The sequence below is a fragment of the Parambassis ranga genome, chromosome 2 (genome assembly GCF_900634625.1).
Source record: "Parambassis ranga chromosome 2, fParRan2.1, whole genome shotgun sequence".
NCBI classification, from domain to species: Eukaryota; Metazoa; Chordata; class Actinopteri; family Ambassidae; genus Parambassis; species Parambassis ranga.
In genome coordinates this window covers 5,718,400-5,734,978 of record NC_041023.1, presented here as the reverse complement: position 1 = coordinate 5,734,978, position 16,579 = coordinate 5,718,400, and the positions used below count along the sequence as shown (strand labels likewise).

General features: G+C 45.1%; 1 protein-coding gene across 2 annotated transcripts in view; it reads right to left on the bottom strand.

Moving 5' to 3' along the window:
- samd12 (sterile alpha motif domain containing 12) overlaps window positions 1–16,413 on the bottom strand; it is an 80,428-nt gene extending 64,015 nt beyond the window's left edge. The window contains exons 1-2 of one of the 2 annotated variants that reach the window (XM_028400484.1): window positions 16,294–16,413; window positions 3,782–3,990 (exon numbers count right to left, since the gene is read on the bottom strand). In XM_028400484.1, coding sequence (XP_028256285.1) covers window positions 3,782–3,990; window positions 16,294–16,306 — 222 coding nt within the window. In that variant the 5' untranslated portion in view covers window positions 16,307–16,413. Of the gene's footprint in view, window positions 1–3,781; window positions 3,991–15,644; window positions 15,789–16,293 lie in introns of those variants that run through there. The other variant, XM_028400483.1, reaches the window with a different exon arrangement.
- Window positions 16,414–16,579: the final 166 nt, after the last annotated feature.

Below are 16,579 nucleotides of genomic sequence, written 5' to 3'. Positions count from 1 at the left end.
ATAGGTGAGCTGGTGCCTTTCTGCCTGCCAGACAGCCAGCAGAGCCAAAGGGCGGGGAGGAAACAGCAGCAGAGAGAAGAAAACAGGAGTACAATCATGCTCAAAGAGCTGCGTTCAAGAGACTCCGGGCCAATTAGAGATTTGAGTGACAGCACAGGGGTGAGAGGAGAGAAGCCTGCTTTATGTCTAAGTGGAAATACGTCTGGGAACAAGTGCACACACACACACATGTATCATCAACACATGTGCACCAAAAAACACACTGCGAGTGCATCTGTGCCAACACGCGTTCATGGCTGCGCGCTGTCCTTGGCTTTAATTGATATCTGAAAGCCAAGTACAGCTCCCAGTATTCTTCACGTTACCGTAGCAACAGAGCAAGGACAACCTCAAAAATTAAAAAAACAAGGAATTGAAAGGGGGGGGGGGTGAACTGGAGCCTGCAATAAACATCCACACATTCAGTGGAAAACTATTACATACATAATGAAGCGTGTAATGGCGCTAACACTGATAAGCATTTAAAGATCCAATATGAATGTACTGGGCTAAATTAATCAAGAGGCAATCACATGACCTCCCTGTTTGCGAGGACAGTGTTGGAATACAGAAAAGGAGCAGAGAGAAGCGATCCAGAGACAGGCTGAGAGGGGTGGGGGGGTGGTGGCGGTGGCGGGCAGCAATTATTGTTTCTGAGAGGAACTACAAGGCCCTGGTGTTGTGGTTTGTTAGGCTGATTGCAGGGTCAAACAGCCATTCAAAATGTTAACTACAGCAGCAGTTAGGCCCGCATAAGCATCATTTCTGTCAATAACATGCTGGATTTAGTGTTAAACCGGCCACAAGGAGCTCATAATGTGAAATAGATTTCAGAGTTTTTCAGAGTTTTTGTTTACTTCCACTGAAATAACTCCAATTGAAGCTCGGCTCTGAATATTTCCCCGGACACACAAAAAAAACAAAAAAAAAACAGAAGTGAACAGAGTTCATTTATTGGACAAAATGCGTACAAGGGCAGAACAAATATTCAATAGCAGCTTTTGTTCGGAAGCACTGCAGCTGTCAAGCAGCCTTCATTAGGATCAGGATTGTTTGTTGGATAAAACACGTTAAATCCTGAAACACTGAAACAAGCAACAAAAGGAAATCCACTGACTTTCAAAATCCCCAATAATGACTGACATTGATCTCATGCTGCTTGGACATAAGCTGAATAAAGCATGCTAACCAGGTAGCCACACACAACAACCTTATCACCTTTCACCACTATAATGTAGCATCCTGTCCTCGGCCCAACACAAGGAGAAGAGGGAGCGGCACCCTTCAGGATTATGTGCTAGATTAGCCACCTGAAGTCAGCTAGCTGCCTTCTATTTCCCCATTTTTATTATTGATTGATTAATTATGATATTATACTGCATTTTGCCTGTATCTGAGTGATTGTTGCTGATAAATTGTGTTACCACAGCATTTTCTGCACTAAGTGTGACTTCTTTCCATTTGTAACATGTCAGATATGAAGTTATTACATAGTTTTTTTCTGATTCTGGTAACTTCCCCCCCCTCTCCTCATTCATTCTATCAATTACAGAAGGACTCTGCACTAGATTAACAGTTACACACTGCCCTCTAGTGTTTAAACTGTGCATTGCGGCCAAACTGATAGAACGTAGACACAAAAAGCACCAAGAGGAGCAGGGGGCAGCTGCCGTTAATGTCATGTTGACCGAGTGAATGGCTGTTTGAGACACGGAGCTCTGTGTCGCCTGCCCCCCCACCCACCCATCTCCACTGCACAGCTAATTAACAGCTCTGGCATGCTCTCTCTCGCCTTCCTTTCTCTCTGCCTCGCTCTACTTCTCTCAGCCTGAGCTGGCAGGAGATGAAAAATTCCCTCTATTAATTAATCTGTTACATACAGGAACGGGGATGGAACTCAGGATGTGTGTGTGTGTGTGTGTGTGTGTGTGTGCGGACAGGCTAGCAGAGCAGTCCACAGAGCTGCGGACGGCTGATGGAATAACACGCCTTGCTGGATAAATGAATAAGCCTTCATAAGGAGCCTGTGTTTGAAATTGGATTTACAGGCAACGCCAACTTTAAACCGGGCACATCAAAGAAAGTACACAAGACCCCTTCACAGTCCCTGACCTTGGGAATCAGCCGGCTCCATAAAGCATGTCAGGGTGTGTTAACGCCAAACAAGAAATATTCACCTTGGGGCTGGATATTGATCACGGCTGAGATGGGATGATTTGTTATGGATGTCAGAGTCATCCACTGAGTCCGAACGGTTGGTTTTATGCTTCGTGTTTAATCTGCAGCTAAGCCTGGACTCCATTACAAATCCAGCCGGGTGCATGATTCAGCTTTAATCCAATATTAAAAAATTAACACCGCTGATGGGATGAACTGAAACGACCTGCTCACAAAGGTCTGGATTTATTATGTCCTCACATTTATTCACTACTAATAAGGAGGCATTAAAACAGCCTTTTATGCTCTACATTAAACCACTTAAATAAGCTTTAATGTCCTTTTCCTGTAACAAAAGTATCTTTGTGGTGGTCAGCAACTTTTTTTTTCTTTATACAGAGCTGGGCATTAGAACCTGAATGCTTCTTTTGGCATTAGCTAGATTATTATGTTCTGTCTATGACTGTGAAGCTAAAGGTGCAAAAACTGCACCACATGTTCAGTTTAGTAAAAAGACTTATATCTTCACACAATCTGTTTCACCCATAAATAACAGTATTGATACTCTGGCTGCGTCTCACTGTGAGTTTAATATGTCAAATACCACAACTTAATACAGCTCAGATCCTGTAAGTATTAATAAGTTTGGTGCCCCTCGGCTGCATTGCTTCAGAGAATTAAAGTCTTTTCTTTTTTTAATTTTAACTTAAGTCTTTGGTTATTAAATTCAGACTGAATTATTTCCACTAATACAGAACTTCCTTCAGGCTTCTAGTTCAGACTTGAAAAGGAGTAATGCAGTGATTCAAAGCTACAAAACATCACAGATAAGTGTGTAACTGCATCTCCTGCCCCTCTGTGTTTCCGTGTGTGTGTGTTTCTGTGTTTCTGTGTGCTGATTGAAGCCAGGTCTGGCTCTCTGGTATTTCAAAGGCTCATCCAGGGTTTACACAGAGGGCCGGTTCCTGACTCAAAGTGCTTCCACTTGTTTTGATTGACAGCTGATTACCACATATATTTTTTCACAGAGAAAAGAGAATATTAGAGTTTGTGTTTGAGTGAGTGTGTGTGTTTGTGTGAACGATCACACACACACACCTCCTCCCACCGTCCCAATCACGGTTTATTTCTGGAAATGAAGTAGGAATTATTCTGCATTGCTCATGAACAGGGTCTTTTAATGTATTTTTTCTACCTTTTATGATGCAGATGTAAACAGGGTGGATCAGTTGTTTTTTGTGTGGCCTGCTCAAACCACAAATAAAATCAATTCATTAATAAAACAGTTCTAAAACAACACACAGTGAGTTTACAGCCATGCATGTTGCGCTGAGGAGGCTAAATGCTAATGCTAGAGGGCTAAAATGCTAATGTGTTCATATGGCAAGTGCAAGGTTTGGAAGTTACAAACTCTGGCGACACCAAGTGGTTGCATCATGAAAGGCACCATGGCAAGACTAACACGATCTAAAAACCAGTTTTATTAATAATTATTTTATCAGAACTACTGTTGGAACTCTACATGCTGTGATTAGCAGCTGATCAGCTTTTGATAGTGTGCCGTGGTTCTGCTGCCGACTCTTACCCGGGTCAGCTCAGACTCGGAGACGGAGCGATGTGGCGGGGAGCGGCGCTGGTACATTGGGGGGCTGACGTCCTGACGGCTCGGGCTGTCATCGTCCAGCAGCAAAGCCCCGGCCTCCACAGACTCCTCCTCTTCCTCCAGCTGTGATGTCACATCCTCCGGACACATCTGGTGGTCGATGCCATTTTGGCTCAGGTTGCAGTGAACAGCTGTGACAAGAAGAAAGATCCTGAAATTACTCAATTTATTTTACATCTGCTGATAACATTTCTGAGTAGGAGAATCTTCACACTGAATGCTAGTCTGCAAAAAGTCCACTAGATGGCAGCAGAGAGTGATGAATAACAGGTCAGCCACTGAAGCTCTGTCTCCAAACAGAACCAGAAGGAAAAGCACTGCAACAGACTATCTGGGCTCCACAGAGCCCTGATCTTAACATCATTAAGTCAGGCTTGGATTAGAGCAGGTTCCCTAGAGGCTTCTGCTCTCAACAGATAAACTGAATATACATGGAGAGCCTGGGGCAGGAGGAGCAACAGCAAAAAGGCCCCAGGTACAAAAAGAAGGAGGCATAGACAGACAGACATTAAGAATCAGAGAAAGCAAGAGACAGCCTTAAAGCAGTGTAAGCAGCAGTGTGAGAGATTTGTCCAACCAGTGGATAAAGTGGATCAGGTGAGCCATCAGATGACGCGGGCTCAGCTCACGTCCTCTGAGCCGCACCGCCAGCCTGAACTAATTGCATATATCTCTGAGTTTGGGTTTAACTTGTCAAAATTTTGCAGCTTTATTGAATCACAACACGCCGCTTCACATTGATGGAGTTCTTGACTGTGCACTGACAGAATGACAGCAGCACGTTTCATCCTTAGTTCCTGCGGCGCTGCGTTAGAATGAAATCCTGCAGACTACACAGCCTTGCAACAAACGAAGCACTCAAACTCCTGACCTGACTGAAGGCAAATCCACGGAATCAATCTATGTTTGAGTGATTGTGCCACGGCTCTGGCTTCCACGAGATGAAGGCCACACCTGAGCAGAATGCTCGGTTTGCTTTGGATTGTACCACTTTGTCACTTCCTTCACTGAGGGATTATTTTTAGTTTTGTTTTTCATAGGGAGTGTCAGGCTCCAGCACTATTTTAGTCTCATCAGGCAGCGACGCGGGCAGCAGAGCGACAGCCAGCAGTGAGCTGTTAGGCGTCTGAGACATGAAAGAGGCCATTTGTCTTCAGTAAACCTGCCCACTTGTTCTAAAAGCTCTGGTGGCACATTTACGGTGGAATGGAAGCCAAAAACCATTTTCATCACACCTGGAAGCCTCTTCTGCTTTTCTGCTGCAGCTGCAGATTAAAGGTCAAAGCGATGTTTCTTAGAAGGTGCACATTCATGCCTAATGGTCTGAGAGAGGGACGGAATAAAGAGGAGAAGGAAGCACATCAACACACGCATGGATGACACTAAAAACACAGGCTGTGAATGCCTGAAATGATCTGAGAGTCTCTAATATCTGTCATTACAAACTGGCATTGCCACAGATTGGCCGGGATTACAAAGACGACAGCGCTACATGTGGGCCAAACAAAGATGTCAGCCTGCTTTCTGGCAGAGCGGCGAGCCCAGGAAAACAGCCAATTAGAGACTTATTTCAGACCACAGTGTCACAGAGCCACTGTGCTCTGATTGACTGGACTGAAACAGCATCTGAGCTGTCGCTCCACATAACAGGAGCAGGAGTGAGATCCGCTCTAGGTGGCCCTGTCCTCATCCTACCTCCAACCTGCTGCACACCTGGAAACACAACATGATTTAGAGAGCATCTGCTGGAAGCAAACTCAATCCATGCAGTGCTGATCTTTATGTGAGTTTACATGAAAGGTCTTTAGAACAACTCATTGATTCATTAACTCAAAATATGCAATCAAATGGTAGAAAAGATTTACCCATATGTAAAATTATCAAAAAGCCTTTTTTGCACAGCAGGAACCTATGGAGCCGTCCCTGTAGAGGAGGTCAGTTTGGTTTTCAGCCTTTCAGTTAGTTTAGGTGGGTACCACTCACAGAAAGCCGTGGAATGGGACAGTTGTACAGGAACAGCACTCAGCTTCCTGTTAGGAAGTTCCTGCAGTATAACAGTGTGGGCTTTTATGCTGCAGGAACTAATGACATTAAACGGTCCATTAGTTCCTGCAGCTCCAAAACACTAGACTAGACTAGAAGTGATGTTTCTCTCGTGTGTGTGTGTTAACACTAGGATGTACAGTACAGAACTGATGTTGAGGTCAAAAACGATGACATCACATAAAGAGTCTGGTGAATTCCTACACTGCCAAGCCAAGTTCCTGCAGTGGAAAAAGGCTGACTGTTACTAAGCAGATCTGCTGCTTTGGTTCCTAAAAAAAAAAAACAACAGACACGGGTCAGCCACTTTAAGCTACAGGGAGAATATACATGAGTGACCCAACGAAGCCGACTTGAGATGCGTGGCACGAAGCATTGCTCCCGCTCACTGCCTCTTTATTCCTCCTCTCCACTCACTCTCCCCTCCCTGAACCCGACTCAATTCACGACTGGTCTGCGACCACTCTGGAGGAAAAATGAATTATATATCTGAACAATGCTACAAGCAGACTAAAGGGATAAATGGATGACAAGATGATGAGAGGGGGTTAGGCAACAGGAGACGAGAGAGGAAGGACAGATGCATCGCTCTTCATCATTTCAGGGGAAGAAGGATGGGGGCTAGGAGATAGAATGATTTTTTTTAAACAGCAACAGTTACTATAAATAGCACCATTACATTCTTTCCTCCCTCCTCACTGACATGCGCCGTAAAGCATCGCGAGGGAAGAAAGATGTGGGAGGATGTCTGCCTCCCACTCCGTTCTTTTTCTATCAATGAGATTCAGTGAAACAGTGGGTGAGGGGGACTGAGGGGAGAAACTGAATGGAGGAAAAAAAAAGCCACTGCAGTTCTATTATGAGGAAGATTAACAAAGAACTGGATTAATCTACATAATAAATTATCAAATCTGTCTCTCCTGATTACTGTATGTTTCAAAATAAAAAATGAGCCATTACCCTCATGATGACACAGGCTGTGGATTAGATGCGGTGAAAAAACAAAAATAAATTCAGATCAGACAGTCGATGTTACCGAGGGCGCCTTTCGACCGCCTGTCAGGTTCACCAGCTCTCATCCAGAAAATAATCGATGCAGTATTTTCTAACCTTTAATCTGACAGGGAGGCTTTTTGGAATTGGAAATGTTCTGTTTACAGACAGAAAATGAATATGCAGATGTCTGCAGACTAGGAAAGATTAAGAAGTTTTTGCTTCCCGATGCTTTGAGATTCTAATTGACAGTATTGATCATATCCTGTTTGCTTAGGCTGGATGCAGGTTAAAACTGTCAAAGCCTGTCAGCGAGCAAACACTCCAAACAAAGCCGTTTCTCCATCCTAAGTCTGTTTCGATCCTATATAAAGGTCTGGTTCGAGCTGGATTTTCAGGGGGCAGCACCAACAGACATACTGGACAGACACAATTGTAGAAAACACTAGCCTAGTATCAACACAACATCCAAAATGGCGTGCAGTGGCGTAGGGACGCCTGTGAATGACAGGTCCTGGACAGGCTACAGCCAGAGCTGAAAGGATGTCTGCTGGAAGCCCCACTGAGGTGGCAATGATATGACAGATATCATTACAGACCCCCCAGAGCTGTAAACCTGGGGGGAAACATTGGTTCCTGCATGTAATCGCTCAACAATGTCTGTGAATGTTCTTGTATATGCATACATACAGTAACACTGCACACATGGAGAGCCCACAGTTTAAAAAAATGGACAAGAAACCAAACTGTTCCTCTGTGCCACAGAGTGGAGGGGATTCACAGCCCGAGCTGGTTCAAAGTGAAACCAGTAGTGGGTCCATAATCAAATGTGAAGTTTGCTCTGTGTGGGCGCTCAGGCTTATAGTGATCTCTTTCTCTTTGGCTGACTCCCAGAGTGGAGCAGGATGAACTGTTTGTGAATAGAATCAACTGTTATGACCCAGAAACAAAGCCCAGAGAGAGAGAGAGAGAGAGAGAGGCCCGGGGAAAGCCAATGACTGAACAAACTCTGTGCTGCAATAAGGATGACTTTGTTCTTTTGGATGTTTGACTAAAAAATAAAAAACATTTTTCAAAAAAGGTGGCTAATGGGCATGTATGCAGGACAGGAAGGACGTGGGTGCATTTCTTCCATATTAATGGTGCCAACAGATGCTCTTGGGAATTTGAAGAGGTGGTCTGGCACCAAAACTGACAGGATCTCAGCAAAAATGACATTTTAGTCAGCCATGCAGCTGTTCCTCTTTTTATATGTTAACACTGGCTTGGAGCTGGATCAGACATCAGTCCCTGTCACATGGCTGGAAAAAAAATAAACTCCAGCACTGAAATTAACTGAGCAGTTTGGGACTGAATGTGTGGATTGGCACATATTTCTCACAGAGATGATCAGTTTCCTCCATCTGTTACCCCTCTCCAGTTCACTCCCACACACATTAACGCCTGCACAGGCTCAAATCTGCATACACAGTGAGTTACACACACACACACACCTGTAGGTACAAATACACAAAGATACACACACAAAATGACCAACACTGCATGCATCGCAGCCTTCTCAGGAAAAAGTGAGCAAACCTCTGAGATCTACACAGAGTCCATCTTCAAAACTGGAAAAAAAAAGTGTGAAGAGAGTGTGTGAATGTGCGAGGAGAGCTCAGCAGTCTACCCTGAGGAGCCTGGATAGAGCGTCTCCATCAGTGAGGGACAGAAGACACAGTCAGATCCTTGTTACACGCTCACTCAACTTCTAATTAGAATATCTGCGAGGAGTAGAAGGAGACAGGGAGGGACGAGCGTGGCCTGCAGTGAGGGATGTTTTGGACAGCAGCCTGTAGGCAGAGCAGGCTGCTCGGTCAGATTAGATGTAAGAGACAGAGGAGACGTGCATGTAGAAGCGATGGTTTATTCCTCAGCTGCTGTTGGCTGCTAGCTCTCTGTGAGCTCTGAAAAAAATAGTTCTTTCTTGAGGTGTTAGGAAAGAATTAGTGTTTTGTGATGTTGCATAAAATGGCTGCAGAAAGTATGTGAATCAATAACACAAAGCGCACAAAGACCAACAAAGGCTTCCACAGAGCAGCCCGGCTTTCCACATCACCTCATTAGCTTCATTTCACTGTTAGATTAGGATTATGTACAGGATTTGAATGGTTTCCACAGCATTCAGTACATTGTTGTTGGAAACTGACACGAACACCAGAGGTCACAGGCATAATCTGGATTATATTCTCCTGATCACAGGGACACAGTGACATGAAGCAATTCTGAGATGATTTATGCATCCACGGTACTAAAACAAAAACATTTTTGTTACAAGGTAAACTAATACTGGCAGATTTTTAGATGACTTAATCTCACAGCCACAGGAGGGCACACAGCTATATAAACTTTAGCTTTAAACACAACTGTTGTTTTTTATTTTTGGGTGTTTTTTTTAAATCCAACCAGCTGTCCGAGTGTCTCACAGAACGGGCGCTGCAGATTTCAAAGGAATACAATTCCACTTCAAGCTGTGCACACGAAAAAAGTAGGTTATCCGTCTCTTACCCTAACTGATCCACGAGGCATTAACAGACCTGCCGTTTAGGGCAACATTAAAATTCATGAGCCGGCTCTGCAATCTGAGGCTCAGGTGATCTTAGGTAACAACCACAGATCAGGGTGATCAGTGGATCTGACTGTTTGCCTCATTAGCAGTTCAAACTGTGAACTGGAATTGAGCTGTTGTGTTCCTTAATATTCATGTATTTCTGGATGCTATAAAGAGGGGGGGAGGTCACATGCTGGTGCAGAAGTGATGGAGTGACATAAAACATGGATTGAATCGCATGTAAAATCCTCAAACAAGTCATCAAGATGTGTTTTATCAAACAAAATCTCTCCTGTCTGCAAGAGTAGCATGACTTGAAAATCAAGTCTGTTGCATGAGCACAGCCGGGTATTCTATGTAACGACACATAACTAACCATGCATGACACTGGAGAGAATGCTGCCTAAGTTCCTTTTAGCTTTAATGCATATATATAGTCTGCACCAGTCTGAACTGATTGGGGAAATAATGCACAGGGACCCCACTTATTTAACTGTATGTCATTAAAACAGTGCGGGCAGCATGCAATTGACTTTAAACATGCAGCAACAGTTCATATAAAAGAAGCTTGTTGGCATCACTTCCTTTTCCTCATCATTAAATCAGTGTTTTCCTTCATATGTCTGCTGTTGAGACAATGAGGACTGAATGCATGACTAATATCAAAGTGAAGCCATGTAATGAGTTAGCCAACTGACTCCGCTCTCTATGGGGCTCTTAATTCACCCTGACATCCTATCAAAAGTTAACTGTGCTCAAACTTCACACACTGCCCTCTCCATCCCCGCCGGCTCCCTCCGCTGCGACTGGTCGGCTTCTGTGTCAGGCAGACGCAGATGTGCTCGTCTTTGAACATCACTCACAGGTGCAGAGAGAGAGAGACGGAGAGAGGGGGAGGATGGAGGTAGAGCGAGGGAAGATGAGGTGAGAGAAGAAGGGGGGGGGAGTCAAGAAAGTGGGAATAAGAGAGAGACAAAACGAGTCAGTGAAGAGAAAAAGACGGAGCGAAATGACCCACTTTGCAGCACAAACACATAGGAGCTAAATATAACTGCTCACAGAGAAGAATGTATCCCAGTGAACGTGCTCTGCTTCAAACGCACAGAGTTAAAGGACCACAAATATAGCTCCTCCTAATTTAGAGCCGAGTAGCATCTATTAATATTTGATAAGAGACACAAACTTCCTCTATTTGGTCACAACAAAAACAACAACAGCAACTATTCCAGGCTAAGAGCAAAGTTTATGGTTTCACTGGGTCTCATCAATAAAGCAGCAGTACGCCATGTTTCTTTTGAACCTTTCGCCCTCTTGGCTGCTGCCTTGTTTAACAACCGAACGGCGATGACATCAGCCTTAGACTCCAACGCATTTCTACAGCAGCACATTAAATACAAAAACACTTTTCACATTTTAGTTTGCTTCGATAAACAGATTCCTGGTGCTTACAGTGCAGCGTCAGGCACATGGACGGATTGAAGCCAATACAGAGCAGAGTCATGTGACGTGACTGTCTGAGCCTCTATTGGCTCAATCATTCAAACCAGAAGAACTTCCTGTTTGGGTGAAAGCAACTGTTTTCAGACAACCGTCATAAAAACACATAAAGTAGCTGGCACTCCATACAGGTGACGGCTTGCTGATACTGTGTGTGTCTGTTGTGAGTCAGGTCTGCTGTGTGTGCTGCATGATGCAGGATGGGATGCAAGAAGACAGCAGCCCCACTATCACATCACCCAATCTACCCTATTAATACATATCTAGGCCAATATAGGACAAAAACCCATTTCATTACATGAACACTCGCCGACCGTCACACGTTTTGGTTCTAACCCACAGCAGACGTTTACCCAGTTTGAATGTCTGCAGTGATGACTGACCCTGAACCAGGATCAGGCTGGATCAGGCTGTCAGAGTGACACAATCATGCTACACAATCCCAATTGACATGCATTAGTTTAAAATGTGCACCTCCTGTTACGAAAAAGGACACTTTGTGCTTGAAAACTGCAATAGCTGTGTGATTATTTAACGATATGGGATGAGACTGGGCTGAAGGACAGGGTACAAACAGGTGCTGTCACTTCAAAAACCTGTGAAGACTGGTCCAACATTGGACGTCTCCCGTAAAGGTCAAGTAAAATGGACCAATAGTGTTGTAGGTTTGGGATAAACGGCCTCATACACAGTACATTTTACATCCATTCTACGAAGGGTCAGGCAGGCACATGTTCATTGGCCAGGACGACGCTTCTGACCGCGTGGCAGCAAAAAGCCTCAAGAAAAGTGTTAATATTAGCCGACATTAGGTCCACAGTCCTGTTTTGATCTTGCACTAATATGGTGTCGGTGTAGTTGTTCGAGAAAAATTAAACAACCCTGAATGTTTGCTGCCGCTCTGAGCACGTCGCACTGTTGTTCCTCAACAGCCTGATTAAATTAGCAGTGTTCCAATTACCTCCACTGCCTTCTCTTCTCAAAACACTTCTACAATCAAGCCCTCGAGTTCTAATCCACCTTCAGAGATGTGAGCAGAATCTACAGTATTTCACAGCTCAGCTAAAAATGCCACATAATGACTGCCTTCACCGGGCGCCGGCTCCCTCCATCTGTCCTCGCTGCATCATCAGTGACACCACGAAACGGCCTCAGATCTGCAGCTTCAATCAGTCAGCAGAACGAAGTGCAGAGGCCTTCACGGCCGTCAGGGAACGGAGCTGACACGCCGCCAAGTTTCTGCACTTGACACCACAGGGTGCCAAATATTCACACACAAAAAAAAAATCACAAAGGTCATCATTTGGGAGAGAGGAGGTGCACAAAAAAGCCTGGGACTGCTCTCACAAGGGTGAAATGAGGGATGAATGGCTGGAACATTCAGCAGAAATGGTCTCCTCCTCTGGGTTTAATTTCCCTGATGCTCGTACTTCACAGAGGTCCCTTCTATGCAGGGTAGATTTTGTTCTGCCCTGTGTGGTGACACAGACCAGCGCCTGATGTTGCAGTGCATTAAATAAGTCCTAAGCCTAGGTCGCTCTGCTGATTCTAAACCTTTTGTTGTCCCGTCCCTCATCTGCATATTCATTAGATCTAAACATGGACACCGCTTCTAACAGGGCAGGAGACAAAACTTAAGAGTGTCAAGCTGATTGAGCTGTTACGCAAAAGCCACCTCCTGAGGCTACAGGTGACGGAGAAGGCTCAGCGCCGGGTGTGACATGAATAAAGAAGAACCTTCAATTCGCTACACATGCTGCTTTTAAATTGAATTCATCTTCATCACCAGGCTGTGCTTATGTAAGCTGAAGTTTAACAGGCTGGTACAGGATGAAGTTTCAGAGGGAGTCTGGGAGACGGATGACCTCAGATGATCTTTGACAGATTAACAGCACATTGTCTAAGGTCATCCACAACAACGGCCGAGGTGTCAGCTTTCTGCAGGATTAGCTCCCAGGACACCACATGTCAGTGTTGACAGTATAAAGGTGGATCTTTTGAGATCAGAGACCAGAGCCAACCAGAAACAAAGGAACAATCCAAACTCATGCTCAACATCTGTCATATTTCATGAGCTTACTCCCTAAATACACATCAGTGCCTTTGATTTTTTATGTCCCGCCGACAGTATCCTCCTATTAGTTCATTTAAGCCTGTAGTCGACCTCCTATAGTGGATATCAGATCTGTGTTTCATACTGCTGCCAGCCGTCAGGAGGCAGTTCAGATGGTTTGGTCGCGCTTGTTGGGAGCTGTCAAGCTGTCCATCTTTATACACAGTCTACAGTGGAAACACCTCTCTAGCTCCTGAGACAGCCTCATCTGCATCATCATATAAAAAGGCCTGATGGGTAGAATTACTGTGGAAAGCTGGCAAGATGTGTGACTTTTCAAGGTGAACACTCCAGGAGTTCACCTGCCTTCCTTCCTTCAACACCTGATTGGCTCCCTCAGACATTTACCGTATTCACCTAAGATGATGAAGAAGCTTAGAAGTCGCTGTTTGTGCTGTGAGGGATCACTCCCCATGGATTTCTATAGGAGTTCTTTCTCTCGAGCCGACAGTCAGATGCGCTGATGCAAGCTGAGCCTGCTGAAGCACTCGGATCCCACTGAATGGTAATGAGTAAGTCCTCAGCCTCATCCAGGTGCTTGCACTCTACATTAATCCTGCAAACACTCTGCTAATCTGTTAACAAGGAATAAGTCTCACTGGTGAGCATGGCCGGCAGGTGAGTTTGTGCCCACTACAACTTTTATTTTCTATTTTTATTTTCTGCTTAGCTCTCATTCGGAATTCCAGGCGGCAGCACATTGGTGCGCTACATCAAAGTTGGCTATAGGTCCACCCAAAAGGAGGACGATTACACAACAGCACTCTGCTCTGACACTTGCTACTGCATCTCCTGTCATCTCCTAATCCCTCTCCTGCTGAGCATGGTTGGAAAGATGCTCCTTATTAGCTTGACTAAGATGTAATCCCATTCCACTGACTCAGATAAACATGTTTATTCTCCTAATTCTATTCCTGGGCTCGATCCCGGGGACGCATTTGAAATGAGTTTTCTGAATGGGTGCACAGGCAGGCAGAGCGGGGCAGGACGTATCAAGGAGGCCTGACGCACCGAGGCAAGAGGGAAGGAGTGAAAACGAACAGCCTCAGCCACGGGGGTAAACACTGCTGTGACTGGACACCGGCTTCAGCACTCTCCTCTATATATATATATATATGTGTGTGTTAACTCAGTGATGTAAGCATGCATTAGGACTGATTGCCTGGTGGTTGCATGGTGAAAAAAGAAATCGTGCAGTCACTTGAAGATGTTACATTATTTATAATCCAAGATAATCTACTTGATGCAGGAGCTTAATTGATTCTCCTATTTGTTAGAAGGTGAATCCAGACTCTCTGTCCAGCTACAAATGTCCTTTAGTGAAGCCAGCCTGAGGAATCTGGTCTCCTTTGTCTCCATCATGCCCAGCTTTTTCACCGCATCCTTCACGACAACCATCTGCACTCACTTATAACCGGCTAAAATTAACATCAGTCATTAAAGTCACGACTTTGTCAGCAGTATACTTGATGTGTCCATCTGTGCTGAAGCCTGAAGGCAGAACGATCTGAGGCTACGTCAGCAGGAGACTTTGCTTTAAGTTCATGCAGTGCCTGATGAACGAAGTGCCTGATGAGTGAGAGAGGAAACACACAGAGTACAGAGAATTCATTCACAAATAAAGATGATTATTTCATCTTAAACTGATTATTTGGTAGAATTTAAGCTATTATTAATTTTCACAGCCTCTGATTAAACCTCGCTTTCAGCTTTGCTTTTGTTTTTTTTTGTCATCTTGCACAGACGGAGCTAAAAAAAAAAAAAAAGTCCTGCTTCCTCAAAGAGCTTATTGTCTTCTCATGTGTTATAAATTCTTAAATACTTGACCTATATTCTCTGTCTGAGGGCTCGGTGGAGCACTGGAACAGAAAACAGTGACACTGCAGACTTGTGATTGTTCTCAAAAGTGTTTCCACAAGCACCGCTTCGCCTCTGTCGCCAACACGGGACTTGTTTGCCGGCTGCTGAACAAAAATCTGATCTGACCTTTGTGCGTTTAGAAGTGCAGCTTTGAGATGTTTCTGCTTTTATCCGACACATGTTTTAGTTACTGCAGCAGCAGCGAATAGAGACCAGAGAAAGAAAGGCTTTCTGCTGATAAACTGTTAGCTAAAAACTGGATGAAACTGGATGACAGCTCTGGTACAGAGCGTGCTTCTGCAGGCAGCTTCAGCTCCCGCCTCCTTTCACAGATCAATCTCAGGAGAGGCATGGAATGAATGTTTGGAACAGGTGCTGATATGTGTGCACCTGAAGGCAGGAGGCCAGAGAGAGGGAGGGGGGGTCAAACTTCCTCCCATGCATGCATGCATGCAGCTCATAAATCTCCTGGACTACATGACACACAAAGTCCACTTCAAATAAAGGGAACAGGATGGACAGGCGCAGCATTTACACCGTGCACAAAACCTCTTTTACAGGTTGGCATTCCAGTCATACCTGCTGCTGTCACATGCAAAACAAACCAGGACTGGAAAAGCCTTAAAAGAGCTGGTCCCGCTCGCTGCATGTATGCATCCAGCATCCAGCCTCCTCCAACATCAACATACCTCTCATTGGATTCTGGATCCACAGGATGCCTCCGATAAGGTGCGGAGACTGGCCCAGCATGCTGTGGATGTCACCTTGTCCGGAACAAGCACCTGCTACAGGGCTGACAATCACTGGAAGGAGCGGGTGACTTCCGCGGTCCACATGTCACACCACCTGCTGCCAGATGAGCAGCCTTTGCGCGCGCACACACACACGGAGCTCTGTTGCTTCGTGGAAAAAAAAAACAAACAAAAAAACAAATCTCTCAGGAGATTTCCTTCCTCCAGGAAAAACACGGCGCCCCGGCACACACACACACACAGAGAGAAAGAACCGGACACTCCGCGGGTGCAGACCTGTTCACCAGCTCTCCAACCTCCTCCTCTTCACACACGCGTACAAACAATATAAATACAAAAAAAGAGGCTGCGCGTTAACACCAAGCTTTATGGTGATCATGTACAGTAATAATAATAGAAGCTGAGCAGGACAGTGGACGTAATGCAGGCAGAGCATCACCCAATCACAGCCCTTCACCGCTGACCTGCCTGTGTCTGGGTTGAGCCGTGCAGACCCTCCGGCTCCAATCATCACGGTAACTATTATCTATCATCTCCGCGACGACACGCGGCGTGGACATGACACTGTGGACACACACAGTCTTACCTTCGACAGCCATGGTGGTGCTACTCCACAGATCTGGGCATCACTCGCGAAGCAGGGCGGGAGGAATGGACACAGAAAAGTCAGCGCGCTCTCATTGTAGCTACCTTGTTTGGCGTGTTATCATCACTTTGCTGCGGGCAAGCCGGAGCGCACAGCTGCTGCCGCTGAGCCGCAAAGCATGCTGGGAATTGTAGGCTCAGCGCGTTCTGGAAAACAAGGAAAGGGGAAGTTTTTCAGTGTTTTTTCTTCAGATAAAAAAAAGCTCAATCACTGTAATGTTGCTGCA